This window comes from Tympanuchus pallidicinctus, unplaced genomic scaffold, assembly GCF_026119805.1.
Source record: "Tympanuchus pallidicinctus isolate F22 unplaced genomic scaffold, pur_lepc_1.0 scaffold8, whole genome shotgun sequence".
NCBI lineage: Eukaryota > Metazoa > Chordata > Aves > Galliformes > Phasianidae > Tympanuchus > Tympanuchus pallidicinctus.
The window spans coordinates 31,401,399-31,429,018 of NW_026294802.1; the positions used below are offsets into that span (position 1 = coordinate 31,401,399).

The window sequence follows — 27,620 nt, forward strand, 5'->3', positions numbered from 1 at the left end:
CCAAATACTGAGAAAAGTGTGTTTCTTCAGTGATAATTATCCCTACCATCATTAATCTTCATTTACAGGAGTCCTTACCAACGTATTGATGTGACAAACCCTAATGACTTTGAAGGAGCCCCTACAGTTTCACAGATCAATAATCTACATTTTAAAAAATCTTTACTTTCCTCTATTGATTTAGTCATATTACGCATCAGTTGCACCAACTCTTAAACCCATCTCTTTTTTTGAAGGCTATTGTCAAAAAAAGAGAAAGAAAAAGAAGGAAAGATCATCAACGTGTGAAAAATTGTTTAATGAGCATTCTGCTTTCCAGATAGACTACCACAGTGATACAAACACTGACTCTGACAAGCCATCTGTAGACTTGTTGCGCTTATTTCAGTGATATGGCACAAACAAGAAATTCCAGGTCAGCAGCAAGAGAAGCAAAGCCTTAAGCAGGAAATAGGAAACCAGGCCATGAGGCCCAGATGAGGCTGCAACCGCCAAAGCTGCCATCTGGGATTTCAGGTTACAGCTTTTTGGTGTCAGGTAAGTGAGTAGCTAGTCCTCTTGAGAAGACTGGTTTGAAGACACTTCTGTTCCCTCATCTTGGCTGACTGTTAAAGGTTCATCAGTCTGGAAGGAAACACTAGGAGCTGAAAGTATGCCCTCATGGTGTTTAAAAGAAAACACCAAACTTACCTTTTAATTTGACTTCTGAAAAGAAGCAGGAACTCAACTTTTTCCTTTTAATTTCACTGTGAACTCATCTGACGAATCTGAATGAATCTGAATGAACGAATCTGACTGCAGTATCTTATACGCTTGTACAGTACTAGATATAAATGAAAAGACAAGTAAAATGTGGAATGTCAGTATACAAAAGGATGTCGTCAACGTTATAAGTCTGAAAACTGATATGCTTCGAGGGCAGCCAAAAGATTTTTACTTCAAGAAATCCATAAGAGTTTTATACTCTGAGACTGATCCTGATCCTCCTACTCATTGCTTGCCCTTGGAAAGCAAATAAACCTGTGCAAACATATTGTCTTCACTGACAGATGTGGCAGGCAGGCATCGGTTCAGCATCACTGCCTCCTTGCTCTTTCTGTCATAGGGAACATGAATTGATTTGGTGACCATTGTATCTTAACCTGTATTAAAGGTTTCAAGTATAGGACTGGTCCTTTTGAGAAGGAAATACACCAATACGCCCCTTACAAGCACTCCTTTATAGATAAGAAACAAACTTAGATGCAGTTTCTACCTTTAAATAAAACTCTCAGAATTTGGATTTCTTTGAGCTTTTCATAATTACCTTTTTTTTTTTTTTTTTTTTTTTTTTACGTTGATAACAGAATAAAATTATGTGGATAAATTAAGGGTGCTTTTCAGTCTGAGCCTACGTTCATTGGGGCGCTCTTTGGAAGTGCAATAATGCTAACACTGCACTGAGTCAGCGTGTGACCAGACTCCTGGCGCTGCCTGACCCCTGGAGTGTGGAATTGATCTGTTCTAAGCAGAGATAACATAGCACTTCGTTAAAATGTGTGCTAATGGCCTGTGTGTGTTACCTCAGTGCCCTCATACTCATTGTATGCACAAGGAGTGAAATTCACTGGTGAGTTAGGACATCATTTTTGGTGGCTTAATGGGTGATTTATGTCATATCTGTTGTTCACAAAGTGTGTGGGAATTGAGGCATGATGGTGAATATTGCGCAAACTCAGTGTTGTGAATCTCACCTTAAAGATACCATTGATTGTCTGACCCTTGTGCTTGATTTTCTTCTAGATGGACTCCTTTTTCGTTATCGATCAACTGACATTCATCTCATTACCTATGTGTAAATTTGATGCTATAAATGTGATCCCATGCTCAGCATAGATGACAGTTTTTAAAGTCTGTGCTGGCTTGCACTCATTAGGCTCACAAGACAAAACTTTGCCATGTAGCTTTGAAATTCAGTAAAGGCGATGCCTAAGCCGAGATGCTTCTGAGCACTGATGTTTAGTTCCGCTTATTTGTCTTCCTGATTTGCTGTTTGCTGTATGTTTAAAAATGAAGCCATAGAGCAGAAGACAGTGTTTGCTTCATAGTCATTGTTGCTACAGGCCAAATGATACTGCTGTGGTGGCTCTGGGAGAAAGCCTCCAGAGGACACGGTGGTCAGGTTGAAAAGGACAGAGACAGGATGCCTACAGCAGGAGCACAGACTGGGGGATGACTGCGAAGATCAATGAACAGGCACACAGCCTTTTGAGGTGATGGAAAAAAGGGACTTAAAGAGCTATGTATGACTGTGTTGAAGATTTCTGCTATGAGGGCAGACCTGGATAGAAGGACCCACATGACTAAGGGCGGATTTATTTATAAGCTCTTTTATTTTGTTCAGCTTTCTGCTCAAAACCACTCAAAACCTCTGTTCTAGGGTATATTTTTGTCTGTTTTTTTTACTGAAGTTTTAGAGTGCTCTGTCAGAAAAAGTCCAACACAGACCTGAGACTGACTTTGGTCTTCTTGCATTTTGTATGCAAAATCATGTAAAAATTTATTGAATGCTATATAAACTAGAACACTGCAGAATATGTATTACAGATTCTATTGCTGGGAATCACAGTGAGAATTACAGTCATTCAGAAAGGTGGGTGAAGGATTCTATCAGCCCTTTATTCTTGTGTCTTATTCTTGCATTAAGACTGTGCACGTTATTGACCATCATGTTTGGAAGCTTGGGTGAACACATACAACAAATAGCAGCTAAATAATGCTGTCTATTTTGTTTTATTTGGCACACTAGGGGATTCTGGTGCTTGAGATATACATTCCTAGTGTTTACAATCTCAGTGTCTAGGTAAGAACGGCCCCAGTGGAAACATGGGAGACCTCCCAGGTATACAAACTTCTATGTTTCTGTGGAAAGAAATGTGAGTCTATAGAGCTTTGGTATGAATCTACTCTTTCTGTTGAGAATTTTACACTGTGTAGAAGACAGCATTCATAATGCAGACTGCTTGCACTTAGTTTTAAAGGCATTAACTAAGTGCAGAGAATCTAAACTAGACCAAAGATATCCATCCATCCAGCTAAGTAAGCACAAGATAGCTACATGCTCCTTCCTGAAAGAGTCCTGGAGGAGTGGCATTCTTTGAGAACATAAGAAGTGTCGTTTGAATGGCTTTGAGCTAAAGAGTGCCGTGTCTGCAAGTCCTACCAGCTACATGATTCAGGCTCTGACATGAAGCAGCAGGCATACCATGTCTCTTGCTGTTTGCCCTTCTTTGAAGTGCCTATACTATCACATTTTGTGTGGGATCAGATTCCCCTCTATGTGTCTAATATATGATTTCTGCAGGTATGGGCCTATCAAAGGATGCAAGACTTGTTCTGTATGTTCCCAGTTCTTGATGGGAATTAAGTGGGAGAAAACTGAATTTTTAGAGAAGGGAATTTGCAGACACATAGAGATGCATGTGGATGTCTTAGGAGTTATCAGGTGATGCTGGAAAATGCCACTGGGGACTGTCAAAATATTAGATTGTGGCATCCACTCCTATATTGTTGATCTGTCAGTACTGCTATCTGATATTCTGATATTCTTTTGTCAAATGTGCCAAATGTGCTCAAACATGGATAATCTTATCTCTTGTGAGAGTTTGTCCCAGAGATAGATTCTCTTAAATGAGAATGCTTTGTGTGCAGCTTTCACTAACTTAATTCTGAGTGTAATTAAGGTTTAAATATAGAAACAAAGGAATACCATAGCCATTTTAGCAGACACGAGGAAGAAAGCTATTAGATGTTCTTATCTGGCTTCAGCATTAATTGAAAGTTTTAGTTATATCATGATCAGAACCTGATCCCAAAATTGCCATTTGCTTGAAGATAAAATAGAACACAATCAGTGAAACACTTTCATATCAGTATCTGTCAATGCAATCTAAAATGTTAATACAATATCTGTTAGAATTCAGTAGATAGTACTCCTTAGCATTCTGCCAGAGTATAAAAGAAAATAATTTTCTCTGGCCACTGAGGTGACTGCAGTTCTGTGGTTTACTGGGGAGTAGTTACAGAAGTCAAGACAGCAGCAGAATTATGCCAATTTATTCTCTGTGCTACTGGTTCCATCACACTAAATGGCTGCCTTCATTTTTGCCCTCCTTTGCACCTTGAGATAGAAACATGCTGTTCTTGAGGTAGCTATGGGAAGAGAAGCTGGAGGGTTGAAATAAGATATATCTTCCTTTATACTGATTACTTAATTTTTTTTCCATTATTTTTGGTTAGTGTTATGGTTTCTTGATGTTTTTCTAAAATGAAAATGCATAGTGGTTCTTAATTTTTGCCCTGATTCTGTAATCCCAATGTCAAATTACTAGCTTTTCATGAGTTATATGATAATATTTATCCTTAAATACATTCAGATTTTGTGTTGCAGTGGAAAGAAGATGATTACATAAAAGATTATAATCTTGTAAAAGTTACATACTTGGTTGATTTTACAGCTAGAACTGCCAGACTTTTTAACATTTTTCAGCACCCAGTTTAGTTAGTACTCTTATCTTTTCTTGAATAGCTGATTTTTTAATCTGATTTCCATTTTTTGAAGACTATTTTTTCCCTTAATTTTTGTTAGGAAAATACTGTATGATGCTGAGAATAAAAAACCCACAGCACACTGATTCTTTACTTACCTTGCTGTTACTTGTCCTATCTAGACTAAACACTGATGTTTTGTAAATACTAGAATACTATCTACTTTTCCAGATGTGTATTCTTGGTTTCAATTTAGCCTTGCTGATTTGTTACATACACTAAGTAATATGTTATGCTAGATTTCTTTAATGTATGAAACACAGAACTTATATTTTCATGCACCACTTTGACTAGACCCACAAAATAGTATGGAAGGAATTTTTAGCCTCTTTGATAGTTGCCTTACTTCAAATAGTGTTGTTTTAATGGCAACAATCTCTTGGGTTTGTTCTTCAGAATTTTCCTTATTGTTTCATTAGCTTGTTAAGTGCTCAATTAATGTAGCACATAGCTCTATGTTATTGAAATTGGTGTTTTTTTCTAGCATTTCCAGGTTTAAAATATCTCTATCTACAGAACTATTCAGTGACTGAGAAACTCCTGTCATGCATCATGAAGTAGTGCGATACACTGCGGTGAGCTAATAGGAACGTTTCTGCCACTTGTGCTCACTCCCCAGTCTTGTTTCCCTTTCTGGAAACATTTTTATTCATTGTGATTATACTGGTTGTGTTGTTTTTAAAGAGGATCCTTCCAATATAGCCTGATAGTATAGGAGATGTAAATAGGAAAATTATTTACATATTTTGTGTCTAAGACCATGAAATGATCTTTCTTTGGTGGAGAAGCCAATTAGTTATTTCTCTACTATCATGATAACTTTGTTTTTTTTTCTTTCCTCAGGGAAACTCTCATAAAATTTTAATAATGTTTGAGACCATCAAACAAGAATATAATAGAAAATAAAAGCCTGAATAGTTTATAGTTTCCCTTATGATTGAGTGTATGGGAACTACTGAGTTACGGCCTGAACCTCTGACTGATCACCTGAGGCGAGCCATGAGTCAGCCAGAGGAGCACAGCTGAAGGCAATTCACCTGTGCTGCAGGAAAGGGTGGAGCCAGGCTCCAGCCCTCCTAGACCTATTTAAGAGCTGGCTACCAGCAAGTAAGGATCTCTTTTGGAGATTGCCTCTGTTGGTGTTTTGTGGTGAGCCCAGCATAAGGGTAAGCCTTCCATTTTATTCTCTTTTGTTATCATTGTCCACTTTGCCTAACTCTCTTGATTATATTGTGATTGTAACCTCTTGATATCCATTGATTATACGTTGTCCAAATTAAATGTGTTAAGATTGAATTCTTTTCATAGGTTTGACATAATGGGTCAACATCAGAGCATAATTAGAGTCTGATCCTTAACACTAACCAGATATCTAAATTTACTGTTATGGTGGAAATAGTCAAATTCTACCATTGAATTTTAGTCTAGTCTTAAGGTTTCTTGTGCTACTCCTCAGGTTTTTAACTTGCATTCCATACATGCAATAATGACTATCCTGTATATATCTACTCTGCACACCTGTTATCCTGCTCTGGGTATTTCACATATTCAGGTTTGGGGGTTTCTGCTTGGAAAGTTTCATCCCATGTTGAGATTATTTCTATAGCATCCAGGGGATATGTTAATCAATCTTTCATCTGCATTAATTTTCTGCTGATGATCTCTAAAGGCTGTGCCCTTCTCTCTTGATACTCTTCACTGAATTTAGTCCATGGCAGCATTAAGTGATTGCTTGTACAAAGTCATATTTTAGAACAGCTGTTCTTTAGTCATGCAAGTGCCAAGAAAATGTTCAGAATCAGTCATCTATTCTGCAGAATTACAGGAGAAAAATTCTTTGTGTTTTTTTTTTTCATTGCCATTTGTAAAGTTTCTTCCTGCAACAATTCTTTTTAGTTCTATTAACTGGGGAGTTGGGGAAGACTTAGCATTTTATTGCTCACTGTGGCAATCTTCTCTGTAGTGGAGGCTTGTAAAAGGGTCTAATTTGTGCTGAAGATCAGAGGGTTGATCTGAGCCCAAGCTGCACAAACCAGCAGCTCGAAACAGCAAAGCCTGCGTCTGCCTGTGTCCAGATGCACAGAGACAGGAGGCATGGATGAAAGAGAAAAACACAAGGTCATCACTGATGAAATAACTTATGGGCCCATTTCAGTGTTTTAAAATGCTTATCATTTATTGTAGCTCTGCAAAACACTCAGTGCTTTTCAAACATAACTGAATACTCAGAATTATTCACATCATGCCTAAGAAAGGCATCTCTCTTCGGTTCTCTGAAACACCTGTCAGAGCTCATTTCTTTCACAAAGTGAGAATTCAAACCTCCAGTCTAATTGTGAATACTTCCCTGAATTGATATACCAGGGAGTATGCAAACTAGTGCAAACCTGGAACTTTCAGAAAGTCTTAATTTGGGTACAGTTCCTTTATCTGCCTGAAAATTATTCTTGAGTGCCAGAGTCATAATGTCCAAATAAAATTGTAAAGGTCTTATTTTATTTCTGATGATCAAATAGAGTCTTGCGTTACAGGTCAGAAGCTGACAAAATTTTGTCTGTGACAGATTCATTTTTATCTAGCTGCATATCCTTCTACGATTGTCATTTTGTTCCATTAAGAAAGCGTTGATGCTAAAACTTGGATTTGTCATTTGCTCCATATCTCCTTGTTGAGTTAAAATATACAGAAACACAGGGAAAATTCTTGAAATTTGCAGAGAGAGAATACTAAAAATTTGACCTTCCAATTAAGGTGTGAAAGTACCATTTGACAAAGAGGTGACTACAACTGAGAAAAACTCACTTCTCCACCTAGGTGGGAGCAAAGCTACAGCATATTGACTGGAGAAGGAAGTCTGGCTTGGGGGTTTGGATGACAGGAAGCAGGAAAATCATAAAAGAGCAGTCTGCTTTGTGCAGCTTTCTTTTACCAGACTGAGCAAAAATTCTGTCTGTAGTGATGAGGAGGCTGAGGCAGGAGCTGCCAAGTCTGTCTTGTTCTTTTTTTTCCCCATAGATTTGTATAACTCTTGTACTGAAATTGTTCTCAAGTAAATGCGATGGAATTCTTTTTGCGAAATACTTACGGCTTTGCTATCAAGTGTCCTTGAATGACTGAAGTATAAAGCTGAATTTGTGGGTTATTCTGAGTGAATGCAGAGCTGTTGAAGAGATACGGTTGAGAAAAGTGTTCTGTTAAGACCAACACAAATCCTGGGTGGATTGTGCAATTAGATTTGAAGGTGCAGTTTGTCAGAATTGTTTCATATGAGTCTCTGTGCTCCAGGATCATGTGCAAGAGGAGAGGTAGGGCTCATAGAAGGCTGGCTGAATTCTGGGAAGGCCAGAATTGTTCCAAATCCAGAATTTGAACTCAAGTCTATATATCTGTCTAGTGAAAGGGAAACAGAGATAAAGCAGGTAAAAATGTAATTCAATTTCAGTGAAAATAGTGAATCTTAAAAAAGACTGAAATCAACGTTAAATTTCTTCAGTGAGCTGGAAGGTTAAGCTATGACAAAGTAAACTTTAAAAAAAAATGACAGCAGAAAGCATTGTGCTTATTGCTGGAAATATCCAGATAATTTGTCAGGATGGTATCTCTGATAAAGCAGATTTTATTTGCAATTGCAATGGTGGGCCTCCTGCAAGCAGGAAAGTATGCAGAAAAGCATTAAATCTTTTATTTATTACTAACGTTTATCTCTTTCTCCTCTGGTTTCTCATTGGCTGAGTACTTCAGGTTCACAATCTTCCTGACACTCAACTAAACATACGGATACTGGATAAACATAAATTTTTGCTAGCTAAGCATATATCACTAGTTAGTTAACTTCTCACACTTGCTAATTCAACACTTGGTCATTGTTTCTGGACATCTGCTCGTCCTTTCATAGAAATAAGCTTGGAAGGAGGATAGAGGGGAACATCTTGATGCCTGCCTGTTGCATCCCAACCTACCCACAGAGCAAGGCAATCCAGCCTTGTGTAGAGGACCTGGCTTCTCTGATGTTTGTTAAGGTGGTTTTTCTTTTGCTGAGGGTCTCTTATCCATACAGATTAGCCCTACAATATGCTTTCTAGTTCATAATACTATACCTATACTATTTGGAACATTTAAAATCTATTGCAGGTTTGCAAGCAAGAATTAATTGCATAATTCAGCAACTGCACTTCTAAAACATGCTACTCACATATATGCTATTTCTACCTTTTCATATCAACTATTTCTAAGGACAAGTTACAAAATGCAAATACATTGTGCTCTACTTCTTCAGATCAGTTCTCCCATTTCAGTATCTAATGCAGAAACATTCCATTCCCACGTTATGAACAACAAAATCAAAGGATTTCTTAAAGTAAATTCCTTATTCAAAACTTTGGTCTGCTTTGGTATGATATGCAAATTTACTATCAGTAGAAAAAAAAGATTACTGGTGCTAAACATTCATCTAAGATGCATTGGCATGTGTCAGATTAACTGTGCAGATTTTGTGAAATGGAACCCAGAAGGTGTGCTAACTGTGAGACACCAGAGAGTGGAAAGTAAATATATTTCTAGTGAGTGAATATTGAGAAAATAAGCATCTGGGAGAAATGGGAATTTTAGATTCTTAATTGCATCATTCACCCCGGAACATCTGCTAGAGATATTAAGAACAAATATAACTGAATCTGAGAGAAGATACAAGTTTAAATAAGGAAGGAAGAAGGGTAATATCGTGCCATCATGTTACACTGCTGCATGCTGCACATATGAAGACTGTGTAAATCTCCTCCCTTTTCCTTTTGGTTCAAATGCACCTTCGAAAAATAAAAATACAGTTTCCATGTCTACGTCTGCCCTTCCAGAAAACTGGAAAATATAGAAATGCTCATCTATCATAAGTAAATAATGGTTTTTTTCATATTTTGTCTCATAATATATGAAGAAGTTGGATCGTAGATGACAAAAAGGTACCTTGCATACTCTGGAAGCTGAGAAATGAATGGATCTTTCATCTTACTTATGCCACTCCTGTTCATAGAATCACTTAGATAGCACAGAAGCTCCTTTACTCCTTTCTCTCATACCAGCCCTGGGAATGGCTCTGTGGGGACTACAGGAAGACAGGGTGGTCAGGGTTACTGCCTAATGCTAGAGATGATGGGATGTAAACAGTTAAAACATGAGAAATTAGGAGGGTGCCCATTATTCCGGTGGAAGGACAGTCTCTTCTCATCCTTTTCTTGACTTTTCAGTTTTTGCTCTGCGTCATTAGATGTCCTTTTCTGCTAAGCAATTTGAGGACAGTATGTATTTCCCATCCTCCTCCTGTCATGAGAGTGCCATCGTTATATTTTGCAGGGTTTACTCTGAAAAGCAGCTTGTATAGAGGAAAAAGGGTGAAGAAGAGAGCTTAGCTTCCTGAGAGGGCTTTGGTATATTGCACTTCACAAATCTGAAATAAAACCTGAACCTCAGAGAAAAAGAAAGCATTTTTAAAATGGTGCCTTTTAAAATTTTCTTAAAAAAAAACAAAAAAACACAGCACCAGAAGGTCCACTGCATATTATTACCTCTAACGATGCCATATTTTAGAACAGCTGTTCTTTTGTTGTACAAAAATGCTCACAATTTTTGCAAATTGCAAAATACAATTTGGACTAGGATCCTCCATTAATGGACTATCAACATTTTATGTTCATGTTATAAACACTTAAAACATGAGGTTTTAGCCAAAAGCCAGAGCAATTATAAGTGAGACTGGTCTGAATAGCACATGGAAATCTTATTTTTTCCAGCTCATGTAGTTTATTTCATCATGGGTGACATTTTCTCTTCATCATTATTTTTTCATCTTTTTTGAAATAAACAGTGAAAGTCTGTTGGATATTACTGGCAGTAAATATTGAAAATAGTTCTAAAGATAATTAATTTGCTGAAGTAAATACCTTTCTAGTTTTGCTTCTGTTTGCAAACACATCTTGGTCTACTGAGGATTTCTTAACCTGTATATACAATAATTATTGTGAAGAACTCGCATTTAAATGTACCACAAGATTTCATTCCTGAGCTAAAGAGCAATGTAAGGCAGCACTTTGGATGCCAGAAAAACTATTCCAAAAACCTGTCCTTTATCTGAACAGATCTGCAGGAGTGATTATAAATGAATTTGCTCTTCTGTTTGATGCTAGGAATACAACAGCACCATAACCCAAGCTAAAAATATGAGAAAATGCCTGACTATGGATTATCCTAATAGAATAAATGTAGGAGAGGACTGTGAAGCCATAAAATATTGCTCTGTTTTTCATAAAAGTGATCACAGGGAAGTAACAATTTCAACAGATTTTAATGAAGTTTTTACATTTGGCATGTACTTTGTACTCATTTTATGGAAAAATCTCCTAGGTCCATGCATAGCAAAGATGAATAATTGAATAGCAGACAGACGAGACACATGAGACTTCTTTGCTACAGAGAACCTGCAGAAAAATGTGGAAATGTTGTTTTACAGTTGTAGATGGTATTTATAAGTTTCAGACTATCTTTGTGTCCGTTTAATAAAGTCAGTTGTCTACACTGAGGGAAGAAATCAGGGGTATGTTTTAAATCTAGCAAACCTGAGTCCTCTAAATTTGAGATATGTATATAAATGCATATAGATATATAACTTTTTTTTTTTTTTTAAAAAAGGAGAATGTTCATAGTATAAAGAGAGCTTTGAAAATCAGTCTAGATATGCTTCTCTCATAACTGGTAACACTTTAAAAGCTCCTGAATAATAGCTAGGGAAATAAATTCCTCAAGTGTCCTGTTGCTTCTTCCTCTGACCTTAGTGTTGCATTTGGACCTGAAAGTCACCCCTCTCCTGAGTCCTGGCAAATACTTGAGATCTTAGAGGTCAGCTCTGCAGCAGAGGATGAATCAGTGGATTTATTTTAGCTAGTTTTAGTTATACACCTATATTATCAGTGATAGAGCAGCTGTGGTTATAGAGCAGTGACCTTCTGTTAGATCTGTTTCAGAATCGTAATAACAGATTCTCATGGGGGCAACCTCCTGAAAGCAGTGACTAATCAGGGACCAACTCAAGAGCAAATTCATGGCTCTGCTGATGTATCTCTTTCCCTTAGTGGATTTGCCTCACAACAGATCAAAACCAGATCCTGCAGGGACAGATCTGAATTTGCTTATGTAAAAATAATGTATTACCTCCTGGGGCTGCTTCTATGTATATTTCTGTATTGATTATACAGGGATGTCCAATTCTGATTAGTTATTAAAGCTGTAGATATCTGAGGTATGGTGATGTCTTAACTTTAACCATGGAATCTTCACTTTCTCTGCTGTTGAAATAATATAGTAAATAATGGTATAAAGATTCAGAAAGTGAATAAAAATGCTGCAATGTATTGCTGTGTTAAAGATTTGGATCCTTCTACTTAGTGCTTCATTTGCCTGTGACTGTATATGTATTTATGTATCACGTATATAATATTTGATAAAAATGAACAGGGACAAAGACTCTAGCAGTCTTTTCATTTTGCTGGTTTTCGTTGCTGCTGTGCATTGCTTTCAGGGCTCTGAACCTTACTTGCACTGCTGAAATTTGGTTTCTGTTCGTTCAGCTGACAGTACCTTTATGTACTAGACTCCACAAATGACTGTTCAAGAAAAATGTAGACGGACATTCCTCTCCCTTGAAGAGATGAGGCAGATTATCAGAAATAATCAGCTAGCATCCATTTTATGCAGCATATTTTCTATAGAAAAAGTTCAAATGAAGAGCAGTCACTGTATGCAAATATCAGAGTAGCTGTGTGTGAAATAAAAAGCAATTCAGTGTCCACTTTTATTTTGATTGCTGTGCTTTTTGTTCCTTGAAACCTAAGACTAGGTGCCTAGCTTTAATACAGCTTCAGGTAATGCAGTATATAAAGAGTTAGCTGTCAAAGCAAGGCAGTACCACTGAAGTCAAGCTCACTCCAGCTGCATCTTCACTATCTGATTTCTCCACTCGTTTATTATTTCTTACAATCCCCTTCTAACTACAGCTGCACATGAAGGATGTGTGCTGAAGTTATTTTCAAGACTTGCTTGTGTCATGAGCACTGTGAAGATAAAACCCCTGCTAGATTTGAGGATGTGATCAGACAAGGTACCTTATAAATGGCATTTTGTCATATCCTATAATGTATCCCTTACTGTTCAGCTTTTTAAGGTGGTGAATTGAAGGGGAAGGCAATTCATGTTTTGTGACAGTCTTCAACGCATTAAAGAAGATTTTGCATGGCTCCCTTCACAACGTATCAATAGTATAGACCTGGACAGTTATTTAATGCTCATATATTTCTTCTAGTGTGCATTTTAGAGTTAAAGCACTATAAATATTTGTCATGAGTCAGTGCAGGTATTCCTAAGGAACTGTGGGTAATGGTTATTTCAGTGTGACAGTTTCATCTAAACTTGAAAATAGGCCTGGCCATGTAGATATTTATAGACATTTATAGATGGCAACTCATTTGCTGACAATTTTTGGAAGACAAATGCAATGCTCTACTGTGTATTGTGCATGGCATTCAGCTTCATCCTTGGGACTTTGAAAGAGTATCTATAATCTACACCACATAATTCTCTACCTACTGATCTTTCAGTCATCTAGCTAAACTGCAGACAATTCTAAGTGACTTGAGGGGTGAAGTTTTGAGGTTCTAATATGGACCTCTGTGTGGAAATTCTGACATTAAAGTATCAAAAAGATCAAAGAATATGCAGCCATAAAAATGTGTAGAGCTACTTTATGGACACAATTATTTTCTGTGCAGATGGTAATTTATTTATACACTGATTCCTTGCAAAATCTTTTTATCAACATTTACATTACAATGGGACCAATAAATGTATTTTCATGATATTTTCATTGCTCTCAGATGGCCCATTTGTCTCTTTCCTCCTTCATCCTCTCACAGTGATGAGAAAGATGTAAGAACTATGGGTGCATCTACTGATTCTCCCATGTACCCTCTCCTACACGTACCCTCTCAGAGGGTTCTTCATTCCCTACATCTGAAGAGTGTTGCATCAGCCCTTCTGGGAAGATGATGCATCTAGCTGATGGCTAACATGAAGAGGAGAAGCTCCTGGAGCTGGATTGGGTGAGGGATGCAAAGCTTGCCTTGAACAGAGGAAATTATTTTCTACTAATTTACTTTAATCCTGTTTATGTGTGTGCTTTTTATGGTCCCAGAATGTTGATGCCCAAAAGGTGCACAGTGAGATCTGCACCAGCATCTTGGTAGTGTCTTGGGTACCTGGCTTATTGCGTGGATGGGCAGTAATCAAGAGGGATGGCAAGCTGATCTGGGCTCTCTTATCATGGTATGCAACATATGAGCTCCTGTAGAGACATGAGATAAAGTGCCAAGCTAGAAGCCATATTCTTGTGCTCTGATAAAGTTCCTGAATACTATTTTATTTTTTTTTTTTAAACTATATATCTCATTTGGAAAAAGGCTTCTCTTTAAGATGTGAATAACTTCAGATGCTTAATTATCTGACAGTTTTTGCAAAATGTGCCTATGGAGTTTTGGGAATGATGATATTTTTGCAGCTTCTAACTTTGTAAAGCAGTGAGAATGGTTTCCTACCAATGATTTCTATCAACCAGCGTTCCTTCAGAAGCATGTGCGAGAGAGTCTGCTTGAAGCATCTGAAAAGATACCAGTTCAGCAGCAAGAGATATCTGAAAGTACTATCTACTGGGAATCCTTGAGCAAAAATATTCTTGATTGCACAGCTCTGAACAGTTCTCCTGGCAGTTTCTTCTCTTTTATTTTGCTTGTTGAAATGTGCTTAGTTTTTCTCCATCTTGAAGAATAGCTGGTTTCTTCTCAGGTCATCCAGCTTCGATTCATAGCCTCCGTCTAGTTACTTATTGATTCATCATACCCATGGCTTACAGACTTGCTATTTATGGAATCAATAACGTATAGGGAAGCTTGTGGCAGGGGAGATCACTCTAAAAGAGAGGATTTCACAGGACTATACATGTGTCTTGTTAGCAGTTTTTTTTTTTTTCTAAAGGCCTGAGTTAAGTTCCTCCCCTGACTCTGCACTTCAAAGAGTTTCCCTGCGGCTCTACAGAAGCAAACTGAAACTTAAGATCTTTTTTTCAGTGAACTGCGAGTTGGGACATCCTACAGAGTTTCTCTTAACATACATGTGGAGCCTGAAGTACTGTGGGGAAATCCTATAAGGCAGGAGTGGGAAAAACAAACAAACAAACAAACAAAAAAAAACAAAACAAGCTATGTAGGTTTCAGAAAGGCAAGTATGTATATATGTACTTGCAATTTGTGGGAGGAATATTTCAAGGTAGGAATCTGATGTTTTGGTTTAATTGACAGACTAAGTGAAAATGCTTTATAGAGCTGCGAAGTGGAATGTGATGTAGTATAAAAGACACTGAAGAATTTAAGAATCTTCAAATTAGTACCACCCTATCAGACGTGAAAATAGATAAAGCAAAGCAAAACAAAGCGAAAACAAACCCCTAAAGATTGACACATCAACTGAAACTCTATCTGTAAAAATAATCAACCAACCAAAAATCTCTTGAGGTTTTTAAAATGTAGAAATGTGGAATTAAAAATATCAAGTGCTTTTTATGGATAAGTTTTGTTAAATTTCATCATATGTACATTCCCAGTTTATACACACTTCTGAATGTAAAAAAATATTTTCAGAATATTTTCAGAATGTTTCTATTTACATATGTACTCATTTATCTATAAAGAATATTTAAGTACCTTTCTGTACAGTGACTTAGTGTTATGAATATTGTATTTGAAAAAATTCTGCACAATGGATATTGTGAAGTTGGTAATTTTTGCTAAGTCCACCTTTACCTCACTGAGTGAATTAAGGCACATAATTGCAGGAGTGATTTCAGTATAGTGTGTATTCTAGGTTTAATCAGCTTAATGATTCTTCAGTACAGGTATCACCTTTTAGTGATGTCCCAGTTTCATCTAGGGTAGAGTTAATTTTCTTCATAGTGGCTGGTATGGTGCCATGCTTTGGATTTAGGATGAAAACACTGTTGATAACACACCGATGTTTTAGTTGCTGCTTTAGTTTTTATCTCAACCCACGAGTTTTAATTTAGTACCCTGATTCTTTCTCCCATCCCTCTGGCAGAGGAAATGAATGAATGTCTGTGTGGCTGTCAGGTTAAACCACAACAGATGTTCAGATGTATCCTTAGAAAAAAATGCTTGTGTTAATTACTTTGAAAATCATTACTTTCTGTTTACTTTTAGTGGAATTTAAATAGTGCTTCCAAATAAGTGGGGGGGTTGTTGCTTTTCTAACCTTGAAGAATTTTAGCCTGAGATGAGTACGTGGTGCTAGGCAACATTTTTTTAAAAAGAAAAACGGAATAAAGCATAAAGACTTTGATAACAGAATTCATTGTAACGTTCAGGTGCTTCATTCAAGTATGAAGCAAGCTTCTTATCAAAGCCTAAATATGTTTCTGCACCTTCCTAAATAAATAAATAACTGTGGAAACAGGTGTACTTGCAATTGACTAGGTGTGTGTCGAGACAGAATTAGAGCACAGGGACACAGAAGCATTTTTCTCTGGGGAAATTACTTTTATCCTACCCTGGACTTCAGCTGCTCTTTCCACAGAGGCACCTAAAGCCTACCGAGGTGCTTGAGCTATTTTATAAGAAGTGTGAGAAGCCTGGAAGCAGGCTGTTCAAAAGGACTATTGAATTTACCTCTCCACCTTGTTACACTAATCCTATTTTATAAAGACTCCCATTCACAGCGCTTTTCTTAAGATGTTACTTCAGGCAAAGGGATACGAGCCAGAGGGTCATTCAGATGCATGGGAGTAAAGAAAACCTTCATTTTTACCTCTGATGCATGCCTAAAATCATGTTAATTTGTCATCTAGTACAACGTGCCCTGAGACCAATTGGGTCAGGTGGAAAGAAAATAAAATTAATAACAAGAGTCATCTGAGGAAGCAGGGGAAACATATTTCCCACAAACTGTGTAAACTACAGGCTTCTGGAGACGGAGGAAAAAAAAATGTGGGTTTTTTTGTACTCTGTCAGATGCTGAAGAGTGCTCTGAGACATGTGCTACTGCTTCTTGCTGAGTCGAGATATTTGGCAGAAGGCCCACAGAGAGAGAGAGAATAAAAAGTCTTTCTGCCAAATGTTCTTTTGAGTGTCTGAGACTGGATTGGTCTTTTTTCTCTGCAAAATCATGTAATTAGTAATCTCAAACTTCAGCCTGTTAATTTACAAAACGTCTGCACGCTTTAATATATCATTTGCTTAACATGTTTGATAACAACCTCAGAGATACTGGGGCTTTTGACTTCTTGTAGTTTTTATAAACTGTGCCTCGCCTTGAGTGCTTCTTTGCCAATGCTGCACATGCTTGTCCTGTGGATGATGTCAGACTGTAGCTGCTAGGAAGAAAAGAGGGAAGTGTTTTGCTTTCAAAACGCTATTTCTGGCCCATAAGGAAGCACATAGCCTTTGTTACCATCAGCATCTTCTCCTTTTCAATAAATGGGAAAGGTGATGGTGCCTCATGTTGGAAGTGGTGAACAACTTTATGGGTTGACTACGGCTGGAAGCTGAGCTTGTCTTGAGAATTGTGCAAACGTGCAGAAGTCTTTTCCTCTTTTCCTTTTCTATTAATGGCTCATACATATTCATGTCTTTGGTTTGTGGCCACTTTAGGCAGCACGGTGGGATCACTTTTACAACTGTGCTATGTGATCGGTTTCCACATCTGGGAAGGTTAATGTTGGAAAACAGGGGTAAGCTCATATAAAGAACAGAAAATCAAGAGCACTGTGTGGGGTTGACCTTTAGCTAAGCAAAGGATAGCTGGCCACTTGAAATATGCAAGAACAGTCCTTGGTTGATCTTCTAACTCCTCGCAGTACCCTGTACAATGAACCATGCAGTGAGTGAACACCGAGAGGTCTGCAAGATCCCATTTGATCACTGATGTGATCTTGTCTCTGAACTCTCTGTGGTTTCAGAAACCTGGCAATCATCTGATTTTGAAGTTGAGAGTGGGGTATAGGCAGGCTGAGAGGGGATCATGTGAAGAAGAGATTATCTTATAGGCTACCAGATGATCGGTTGTGTTTGAGTTCTTTGCATAACTGTTCGTCCTGAAGGTGTCATTTGCAGCTGCTGCCATGAAACAGCCCTGACTGTTGTGAGAGGGGAGATAAGCTTATTTGAATAACATTGGCTTACTACTGCCAAATGTCTGATTTATTAAATTAGCCCAAGTAAGACCAGGAAGTTAAAGTCACATGGTTACGAGATCTCCAAGCCCAAGAGATCCTACGTGAAGTTTTCCATCTGTGATTTTATGTTTGTGAAAAACATGTGCCCAGCTGGGACTGTGCCATCTTGTTCTATTCTAGTAAGTATTTTTTCTCTTACTGTAGATAACTCAATCCTTCAGTCCTTTTCAGTACACAGATGGTGCCATGGGAATATCTGAGGTTTGATCTCCAGAGTCACTAGTGAGCTCTCAGGGGTAACACTTGCATTGCAGTTTTCTTTGTTTCTTTTTTGTTTTTGTTCTTGTTTTTGTTTTGTTTTCCCAAAGGGGAAATGTCTTCCCACACAGATGGTTGTAACCAGTGGTTGGCAAACAAGCTGATGGATGAGATTTATTTTTGGCACTGTACAGCAAAGTATGCTTGGCAATGGGACTGTGGCAAACCATTCATTAGCTCAGTTTTTAAGGGCTACCAGAGATGATATCAGCATAGTGTCATCATAAACTCCACTTACCGTTCTTCACCCAAGTGGCCTAAGTGAGTTAATTGCAGACCTGCAAGAAGAGCTGGGCTAATGCCTGCAGGATAAACACTTCTCACAAATTGCTCTTGTAATTTCAAAGTGGTTCTCTCAGGAGAGAAAACATCACATTGAGTCCAAGAAGCCTGGGAAGGGCAGCAGTTAGCGAGGTCTTTTGTGTACATGTTGCCAACAGATGACACTACAGAAATAATTTGTCCAAGCAAAGCAACTCCGTGTTGTTTGCTGTTTCTTGTTGTTTTTTTTTTTTTTTAATTCACCTGAGAGTCTGTCCCAAGGTACAAAATACATCAGAACAAAAGAAATGAAAAGTAATGATGTACTTCTAAGCTGAACTAAGTGTGTGTTCTTTCTGGACTTTTTAAGTGCTTGTGGTGAACAAGTGACTTTTTGTAGCTATAGCTATAGTGCAAGGCATGGAAAGGTGAAAGCAGTTAAATAAGACCTCAAAGCCTTGTCAGTAAGGTGTGTTTGTAGGGGTTTAGGAGATATTTGCACAGGAAGTAGTTGTCCATATCATAGTATTACCCAAATCAAGCAAAATAGAGGTCTGTGTGGCCTCTGGCATGGAATGGACTTCTCTGATCGAACAGCACGACTCTTTGGCTGGGCTCACCGCAGTGTGTTGGCATGTGCCTCTCTGCAGATATTGATCTGCTGATCTAGCCTAATATGAGAGGATTATCTTGGCAGTCTGTGTACGTTTCTTAGAAGCAAAGGTTGAAGGTTGAATGTGTTTTTTTTTTTTTTTTTTTTTTTTGCCAAATGCTGAACCTGTCTTCCTGTTTTTGTTTTTTTCTTTCTACTGGTCATACCTGTTAGAGGCTGCAGAATCCAGTGGCTGGGGAGATGTGAGACTGCTGCAGCTCCTTATTGCTAGGTGTTGCCAGTGCTGAGGCTGAACATACACGCTCCATACGAAGAAACAGACGAATACAAAGATAACTAAATAACTTTTTAAGTAGCTACAAGAAATGTTGTGATAATGTAGAATAAGGAAGCACAAAACTATCATCTTTTTCCTGCTGATTCTTTAGTGCTGCATTACGTGTCATCTGAAAAATAAAGCAGCATGAGTGCCTTTCCTGAGATGTGTTGCAATTGTAGCAATCTTCATTGTCACTACAGAGGACCCAGGAATAACTGCTGTGTCTGTAATTGATTTTTTTCAGTTCACTGGACAAAACATTAAAAAAAAAAGTAGCTTTTTCTCCAGTAAAATTAATCATTTTGCTTGTTTTGAAAAAAAAAAAAAATTGTAACATCCCTTATGTTTACCTTAGCATTTAAAAAAAATCTTGTTTAAAAATATTAAATATCATATGGAAGCAAATTTTTTGCCTTCTCTGAGGATGTTTACTTTTTGGTTCCATTTGTAACCAGGTTTGACTGGTTTATTTGCCTGGTTATTATACTTTCAGCAAATGAACTCCGCAATGAAAAATATGTCAACTTTAGCAACAGGTTAAAACATGATTAAATAATCCCAATTCACCTTATTTTTCAGTCACAAATCTAGAATATGTGTCATCATTCGTTCAATCACTGTGATAGGTGGTAAATATGGAATCATCAGAATAAATACCTAAGTTGTAAATCCAGACTTCACCTTCACTGACAATACAAAATTTTAACTTAATCATTGAAATTCTGACTCATAACCACTGATCAAGCCCAAAATTCCTGTTGATGTGCATCTACCACTGCTTTCCTGGGAATCACTGGCTTGCTGCATTCCAGAGGTAATAAGAGGTAACTGGTATGAGAGACTTCCCTTTGCTTTTTTCCTCTCTGTGCTGCCAGTTCTCCATCTAGGCTGTGAAACTGATCTTCTGTGCTCACATAAGAACACAGAAGCTTGTACACCTGAAAGCTTGTCTGTTTTTTCCTCCGTTATGTTAGTAGCTGATCAAAGAAGAGGTTATATCAGTAACAAAACACTTTGTGTTCCTTGTATTCTTAGATTACCCTAACTACAGCAATATCACCCCAGTGCTAATAAGAGCAGGATTGAATGAAATTCAGTCTTTTCCTTGCTTACTGCTTTGTGGATATAACAGAAAGATAATGTAATTAATCAAGTGGGTCCCTTCCAATCCAAGCCATTCTATGACTCTGTGACCAAAGTGGATGCTGTATTTTGTTTCATATACCTTTATCTGGCTTTTAACAAAGAAAGCTTGGTTGAAAATTGTGGTTTAACTGTGGCTGTACAAGATTGTGATGCTTAGATATAGCAGGTGTTAATACCTATTAAACTACCAAAAATATGCAACAGTACTCTGTGTGTGTATTAGCATGTGAGCAAGATCTTGCAAGTTTATTTGTAATCCTTCCTATCTACAGTGACACACTGAGAATGATGTGACATATCGAAATTGCTGAAGTGTAACGGAAATACAACCTACATTTGTTTTCCATGTCAATCAGAATAAAGAAAGCAAATAGACTATGGGAACAAGAAAACATGCTTTTTTTTCTTGGTCACCCATGAGTAGGATAGTGATTTGTAGTCTATTCTGTTAATGGTGTATTTTAATAGCTAATTTTATTTATTTTTCTGGTAGTATTTCCTTGCCCCTCCCATTTAAATATCTTGTTGGTACATAATAATGACTAATTACTTGGGGGAAATGATGAAGCAGTTTGATAATCTGCTGAAATATTGTTTGTTTTCCCTTGCAGATGGTTATTAAAAAATCAGTAGTTCCACTGTAGTCCTTAACATAATTACTCATATGAATATGGTATGCATAAATAAAGACTACATATGTACACAGTTTGAACGATTGGATCACTATAGTATTTCACATGGTATATCTTCCTAATTATCTCCAAGATGACAAAAAGGCCAAAGTTTATGTAGCATTATATGAAATTTGGGTTGAAACTTGGGGCTAAAAGCCATTTCCATTCCTCTCCTTATTGGTGATCTGTTGCTTCTTATTTTAACCAAAGCTTTGCTTTTGTGACAAGCTTTAAAAATGTCCGGAAAACTTTGCACGTTGTACATAGTCTCTCTGATCTTGCAGGAGTTAAATGGAAGGTAATAAAAGAAGTTACATTCATCTAATATAACAGCACAGAGCTGCAGTGCTTGTATGCCAATGAAGAACTTGTTTCTGTGTGAGGAGGTGATGATGAGTCAGTGGTCGCCTATTCCTGCTCTTTGTCTTTGGCTGAATCTTCTCACTAGTCTCTGCGCTTTAGGAGCTATGCTTGGTAGAGAACTAACCCTACAAAAAAGGAGATATTTTTCTGCCCATCTAAATCCCTGACTTACCGTTAGTATATGACACTTCAGGCAAGTAGGGAATGAAAGAGTGTGGGAAAAGTGGCAAGGGATTTGTTATTTTTTCTGTACCTGTTCATCATTAGCTTGGTTTAGTTGTATCACCCAGTTGTGCCTGTGTCTTGGCAGAGAGCACATAAAGGAGCCTTTATAACTTTTCTCCCTTGTTATTTTACAGTGACTACTAGAATAATGGGAAGCCTGTGTACAGCTACAATCCGTGACTTTATTTCATCCAGGCCATGCAAACGTATTTCTCCCTCTTTTTTTAATGGCACGTGTGTGTTAATGCCTGACTTATACAACTTTCAGCAAATGAAACCTAGCAGATATGTGTCAGATCTGGACTTGAATGATCAGGTAGAAAAGTTGAGAAATGGTGATTGAAATGAGCAATCAATTCAGAATACTGTACCTGATTTAATGCTAGATTTGTCTGTAACACTGCATTTTGGTAAATACAATATATTCCTATTTGTGAGTTACAAAGTAAAAACCTGGAACAATAACTTGCAATCTGCTTTGTAGCAAACTTCTCACAGAAGCGAAGGACTCAGAGCCATAACTTAATGCCAGATGCAATGTTCAAATATGACTAAAATGTCATTCATCTGAAGGAAATAAATTTAGAACTGTCATGAAGGAACAAGAATAGTTACAAATTATATATATTTAAATTTATTTGCCAAATATGTTTAAGCATATTCTTTAAGCACATTCAATGATGTATAAAATGAGAAATAATAATTACCTAGCTATATTTTTTTTCTGGAATCATAATTGTCCTGAAGTTTTTGACATAGCAGTATCAGACTGATTAATGAGATAGCTATTGATAATTTCACTTCATGAAAAAAAGCTGTAAAAGTGGCAGGCTAATTACAGGATACACCATTAATGGGTAAGATGTGATTATATCTGTTTTCCAAGTTGCACTCTCGTATTACAGTGTTACATCTTCTGAAACATAATATACACGTATAGTATGTGTAATCGTCAGGAAAGCTGCACAGTCTGTGCACACAGATCTCTTGGTCTCTTCAGTCCTTCTTCACACTGATTTCAGGCAGGATTACTTGCATTAGCAGAGGATGGAGAGCTGAGTGTTTGTGGTGGTTCTGAATAATGAATTTCTGAAAGATTCCAGAAAAGGCACTCGATTCCTCAAACATTTTCTGCAAACCAAGCAACATGCTTTGAAGTCTGTGCTCAGAGAAGAAGAAACAAAACCAAACTGTGAATCTTCCGGAATACCATCTCCTCTTATAGAATGCTTCAGTGGCTTAATGAGGTTAATTTGTGTTAGGTTGTGGGGAATCTGTTATCTACTGCACCGAGGCTTTCATTTCACATGAATGTGACAGATACTGTACTTACTGCACTCAAACTTAATTATGTGATAGCATAAGGAGCTGAAATCCCTGCATTTCCTCTCAGGGAATATTCATAGCACACTCTAGATGGTAAACAGAAACTAGAGGATGGTTGGCCTAGATTTTCAATTATTGAAATATATTATACACATATATATATATATACTTTTTAGGTTGTTTTGATTTCATACCTAGAGCATTTAAAAACAATTTTAATAATGATAGGTCACTCTCAGTACATGGTTATTTTTTATTCTATTCCTTTTTCACATTTTTTTTTTTTTACCCTTTGAAATGCTTTTCTGTGTTGTACGTGAAACTAAGTGACCATTTCTTCTAATTACAGTCTTTTCCAATAAGAGACTTTAAATACCAATTTTCCTAATTAGTACAGAGTGAGTCTTTCAAAAGTTTTGTTTCAGAAAGAACTATTATTTCAAAGCTCTTAACAGCTCTTTAAACTGGATTCCGTTTCAGATGACTATTGATGTACACACTGATTTTTCCTTCTAGGTATATTATTGCACTTCTGGAGATTTGGTAGAGCTGTTGTAAAGCTACCTAATGAAAAACTGAAGTAATGACATTTCAGGATCATTGAGACACATCACAGTACAAATAAGGACTGAAAACTAATATAGTGAAAAATTAAGTGGGAAGAAATTCACTAAATTTATATTATTTTTTAAGATTCAATGTTTGTTTTTTAATGGATACTTAATAACAGAAAAACAGCAAATTTTTATTAGCATGTGTGCATATTAAATGTGTAATTGCCTATCAAAATGAATGTGAATTTACAAAAGCAGTTTGTTCTCTCATATATCATATGTATTACATATTTTTCTCATAGATTTCTGGTGTGTGTGTGTAGCATAATAAGATGAATCATGGGCTAGTAATTCTCACTGTGCTGTAACATTTCAGATGTGGTACTGCATGATATGATGAATATAATACAGCCTGTTGTAGCACGGTGCAATGAGTGACGGCGCAGATCACAGGCTGTTTAGTGGACTTTGTTCTACTGCAAAATGCATAATTGCCTAAACGAAATGTTTAGTAGTCTGTGTGTTGTTGATGAAGATGCAGAGTCTAATCACTGCCTGTGGGTTTTGTCTTTAGGAACGTTCTTGGGGGCCATATTCTACATCAAGTGTACTTTGCTCCTTTAGTCCTTTTGAGAGCTGATACTGTGCAATAACAGCTCAGTAGATCCAATGGGCAATGTTGAGCTCCCAAGAGCCCCTTGGCAGGGTTTTCTCCATGTGGAAACTCACTTTTTTCATTAGGATATAAAAGGTAACAGAACCATTCAGAGCATCCACATGCTAACCAGCAGAAGAAACAGGGGGGCTGCTGTAGCAACTGTTGTCTTGTGTAATTCCTGTTCCTCCCTGTATGGTGTTATAGATCAGTACCAGATTTCTTGTTCTTCCTTCTGATGGGAATGAACTATCTTCAGAAATGCTCTTTTTTTTAAATTAATCTTTCTCTTCACCACTGCATGCTATGATAAAATTATTTTTATGAATTCCAGATCCTTTAAGAACTAGCTGCTCAACCAGAAAGGGTAGTTTTCTTACTCATCTTTGCACATAAGTCCTCTCATAGGACTCCAAAGGCTTCGGTTAGAGTAGCATGGAGATAATGAAGGTTGTCCTGTTGTCATCTGGATTTGGAAAACTTTGATTTCCTTTGTTTCCAGACATCTTTTGCAGTGCCAGGCTGACATTTAAAATGCAATTCCTAAATAGTTTTTCTTTCATTTTCTTTTTTTCTTTTCTCTTTTTCCATTTTCTTTATCTTCTTTTTTTTTATTATTATTATCTTTTCCCTTTCCATTTCCTCTTTCAGGGCTTTCCCTGTATCCTGCCAGCTCTTCTCTGACCATTTGCATGAAGGTTTTGGGAGAACTGATGAAAAACAGTGATTGCAATGGACATAAACTCTGGACACATGGAATCTGGAAATATATGCATATATATGAATTTTAAAGTTGATATACTGTCCTCCAAGGTCTTACCCTGAGGAACAAGAATAAAAAAACTTGGTAGAAATATACAGCTGCTTATGGGAGTCCAGAAATTAATGTACATTTTGTACATTAGTTTTATAATGTCTCTGCTTTCCACTTCACTGGATCAGTTCTGTATGCAGCCTTCTCCAATTGCTTTTCTTTAGCCAGCATTTTCTGCCTGAGATAGTTACACTACATTTGGAAAAGAAATCAACTTTACAATCTACTGTTAGTACCATTGTAATTCTAGTTTCATGCATGGCAGACTGCCTTACAGATCCAAGTTTGATGCATTTCTAATTAAAGAAAAACAAAAAAAGTACCCCCGAACAATACAATGTTACCTCACAGTGTTATCAAATTGCCCATCTTCTTATTTTCACAGCTCACCATGTTAAAACTGGGACCTGTGAAGTGGTGGCACTCCACAGATGTTGCAATAAGAACAAGATAGAAGAAAGATCACAGACAGTGAAGTGCTCCTGCTTCCCTGGGCAGGTAGCAGGTACCACCCGGGCAGCTCCTTCTTGTGTTGATGGTGCGACTACCTCTATTGCTTCCTTTTATTGCATGTTCCTAGATAATTTTGTTAGCTTAAAGATATAAAAAAAAACCCACTCTATTGCAGTTAGCTTTTCAAAGTAAGAGAAGAAAGGCTTCTGCATTTTGAAGGGCAAGCCCAAGGTGAATGGAATGATGATGGGAAAAGTGAGTTATTTGTTTTTACTCTGTGGAAATGCTAAGTGAAATTATTAGATGCAGGTGAAGGAGACCTCTTGAGAAGCTAAATTTGACCTAACCAACAGAGGGCCCCCAACAGTGTATGGAGTTCACTTAATTAAAAGTGTTTACACAAACTCTACAAGAGCATGTCATTTTCATATGCTACGGTCTTATATTTATATATTTATCTTCATCATAAAGCATTAAACAAGCAAACAAAGAGAACACAATTCTGGCTGTTTTTGAAAGTCTCTGTAGACCAACAGTATTTTTTGTGTTCACTGTATGGTATTAGTGTTTTATTTAACAAATCTGGCATTGATTCATATGTTTTAATTGGGAATACACTAGCTTATTTTTCACTTCTATTTCTCTGAAAGAGGAGCAGAATAGATTCACCCTTTCCATGATCTCTTTACTGTTGATATGTTGTTGGCTGTCAGAGAAACTGTAAATATGTCATCTTTAGGAAATATATTTAATCAGCCTGTGCTAGACTGTAGAGCAGATCAGGCAAAATATACTAACTCAAAAGAAGAGACTGCTTAAAACTTTGAAATCTGGCTGAGCAAGAGAAAATTAGAGTTAGAAAGGAATGCTATGAAATTACTTTCTGAACTGCAGTAAATTAGAAAAAAAAAAAGCAGCAAAGATTGTCTTTGAAGTGTGTAGCACCTTGTGCAAATTGAGGCTTCATTTCTTGTGAAGATTATGAGCTGGCTGCAAATCATAGAGTAAATGTTGGTTGATATATTTCCAACATTTTCATGGAAAATAAAAGAAGTGATGCAATATAATGACATATTAAAATGTCCATTTCAAGAACATGCAAATGTAGTTGTTTTCTTCTCTTGTAGCTTCAATAGTGGAGCAGAAATGGTGGTGCCACATGCAACCATGTCTTGAAGGGGAGGAGTGTAAAGTTCTTCCAGATCGTAAGGGATGGAGCTGTTCCTCTGGGAATAAAGTGAAAACAACTAGGGTAGGTATGAAACCAACCTTACATGCTACAAACAGGTAAAAATACGTGCACAGGAAGTTGGGTGCACATGGAAGACATCAGCTGAGAAGAGCAAAGAAGTGTGGGAAGAGACTCATACTGGAAATGGACGTCATCGTCCTGCACACTTGTCTCAGCATACATAGCAGTTGCTTAATCATGGTAAGCAGTGTGCCAGACCGTCTCAGGTGAGCAGTGGAGATGATAGAGTTGACACCTTTTTCAGCTACTGGTAATGATTACATGTTACAATCTGACATGTATTTCTTTCTGAAACAAAAACTATATGCTGTGCTAAGTTCTTTGTTTACAGGATAGCAAATGAGTACATTTTAACCAGTAACATGGCATTACCAGGTTTTGACATAGAAACTGCTGGGCATGGTAAGCATTTGATATGCAATTATAAGAGGATCTTCTGGTTCTTTCTGTCTTGTGTGACTGATTGAGTACAAATTTTTCAGTTTCAGTAAATTCCTTTTCTTCACTTGACACAAATCTAACATTATATACAATGCCTGAAAACAGAGTAAGCCTTCTGTCATCTCAGTTTTTAGTGCCTACAAACACAAGAGTAACAAATCCTTCAGCTAAGCAGGAAGTTCTCAGACTTCCTCAAAATCCAGAACTGTGTCTCTACAGGATCAACAGTTCTATATCCACATAAAACATTACAGATGCTCCCTGAAGTCACATATGAATGTATATGTGCAAGAACACCTTCACCTTTTCACTCCCCCATCCATACCTGATCACTGTTTTGCTT

General features: G+C 37.3%; 1 protein-coding gene across 7 annotated transcripts in view; it reads left to right on the plus strand.

Annotated features, from left to right (window-relative positions):
• Positions 1-27,620, plus strand: part of TAFA2 (TAFA chemokine like family member 2) — a 179,696-nt gene that overhangs the window by 130,127 nt on the left and 21,949 nt on the right. For all 7 annotated transcript variants that reach the window (XR_008202602.1, XR_008202604.1, XR_008202605.1 and 4 more), the window contains exons 3-4: positions 25,517-25,669; positions 26,712-26,836. Coding sequence is in view for 1 of the 7 variants with exons in the window: in XM_052667420.1 (XP_052523380.1) it covers positions 25,517-25,669; positions 26,712-26,836 (278 nt within the window). In the remaining 6 variants the exon portion in view is untranslated. The remainder of the gene's footprint in view (positions 1-25,516; positions 25,670-26,711; positions 26,837-27,620) is intronic.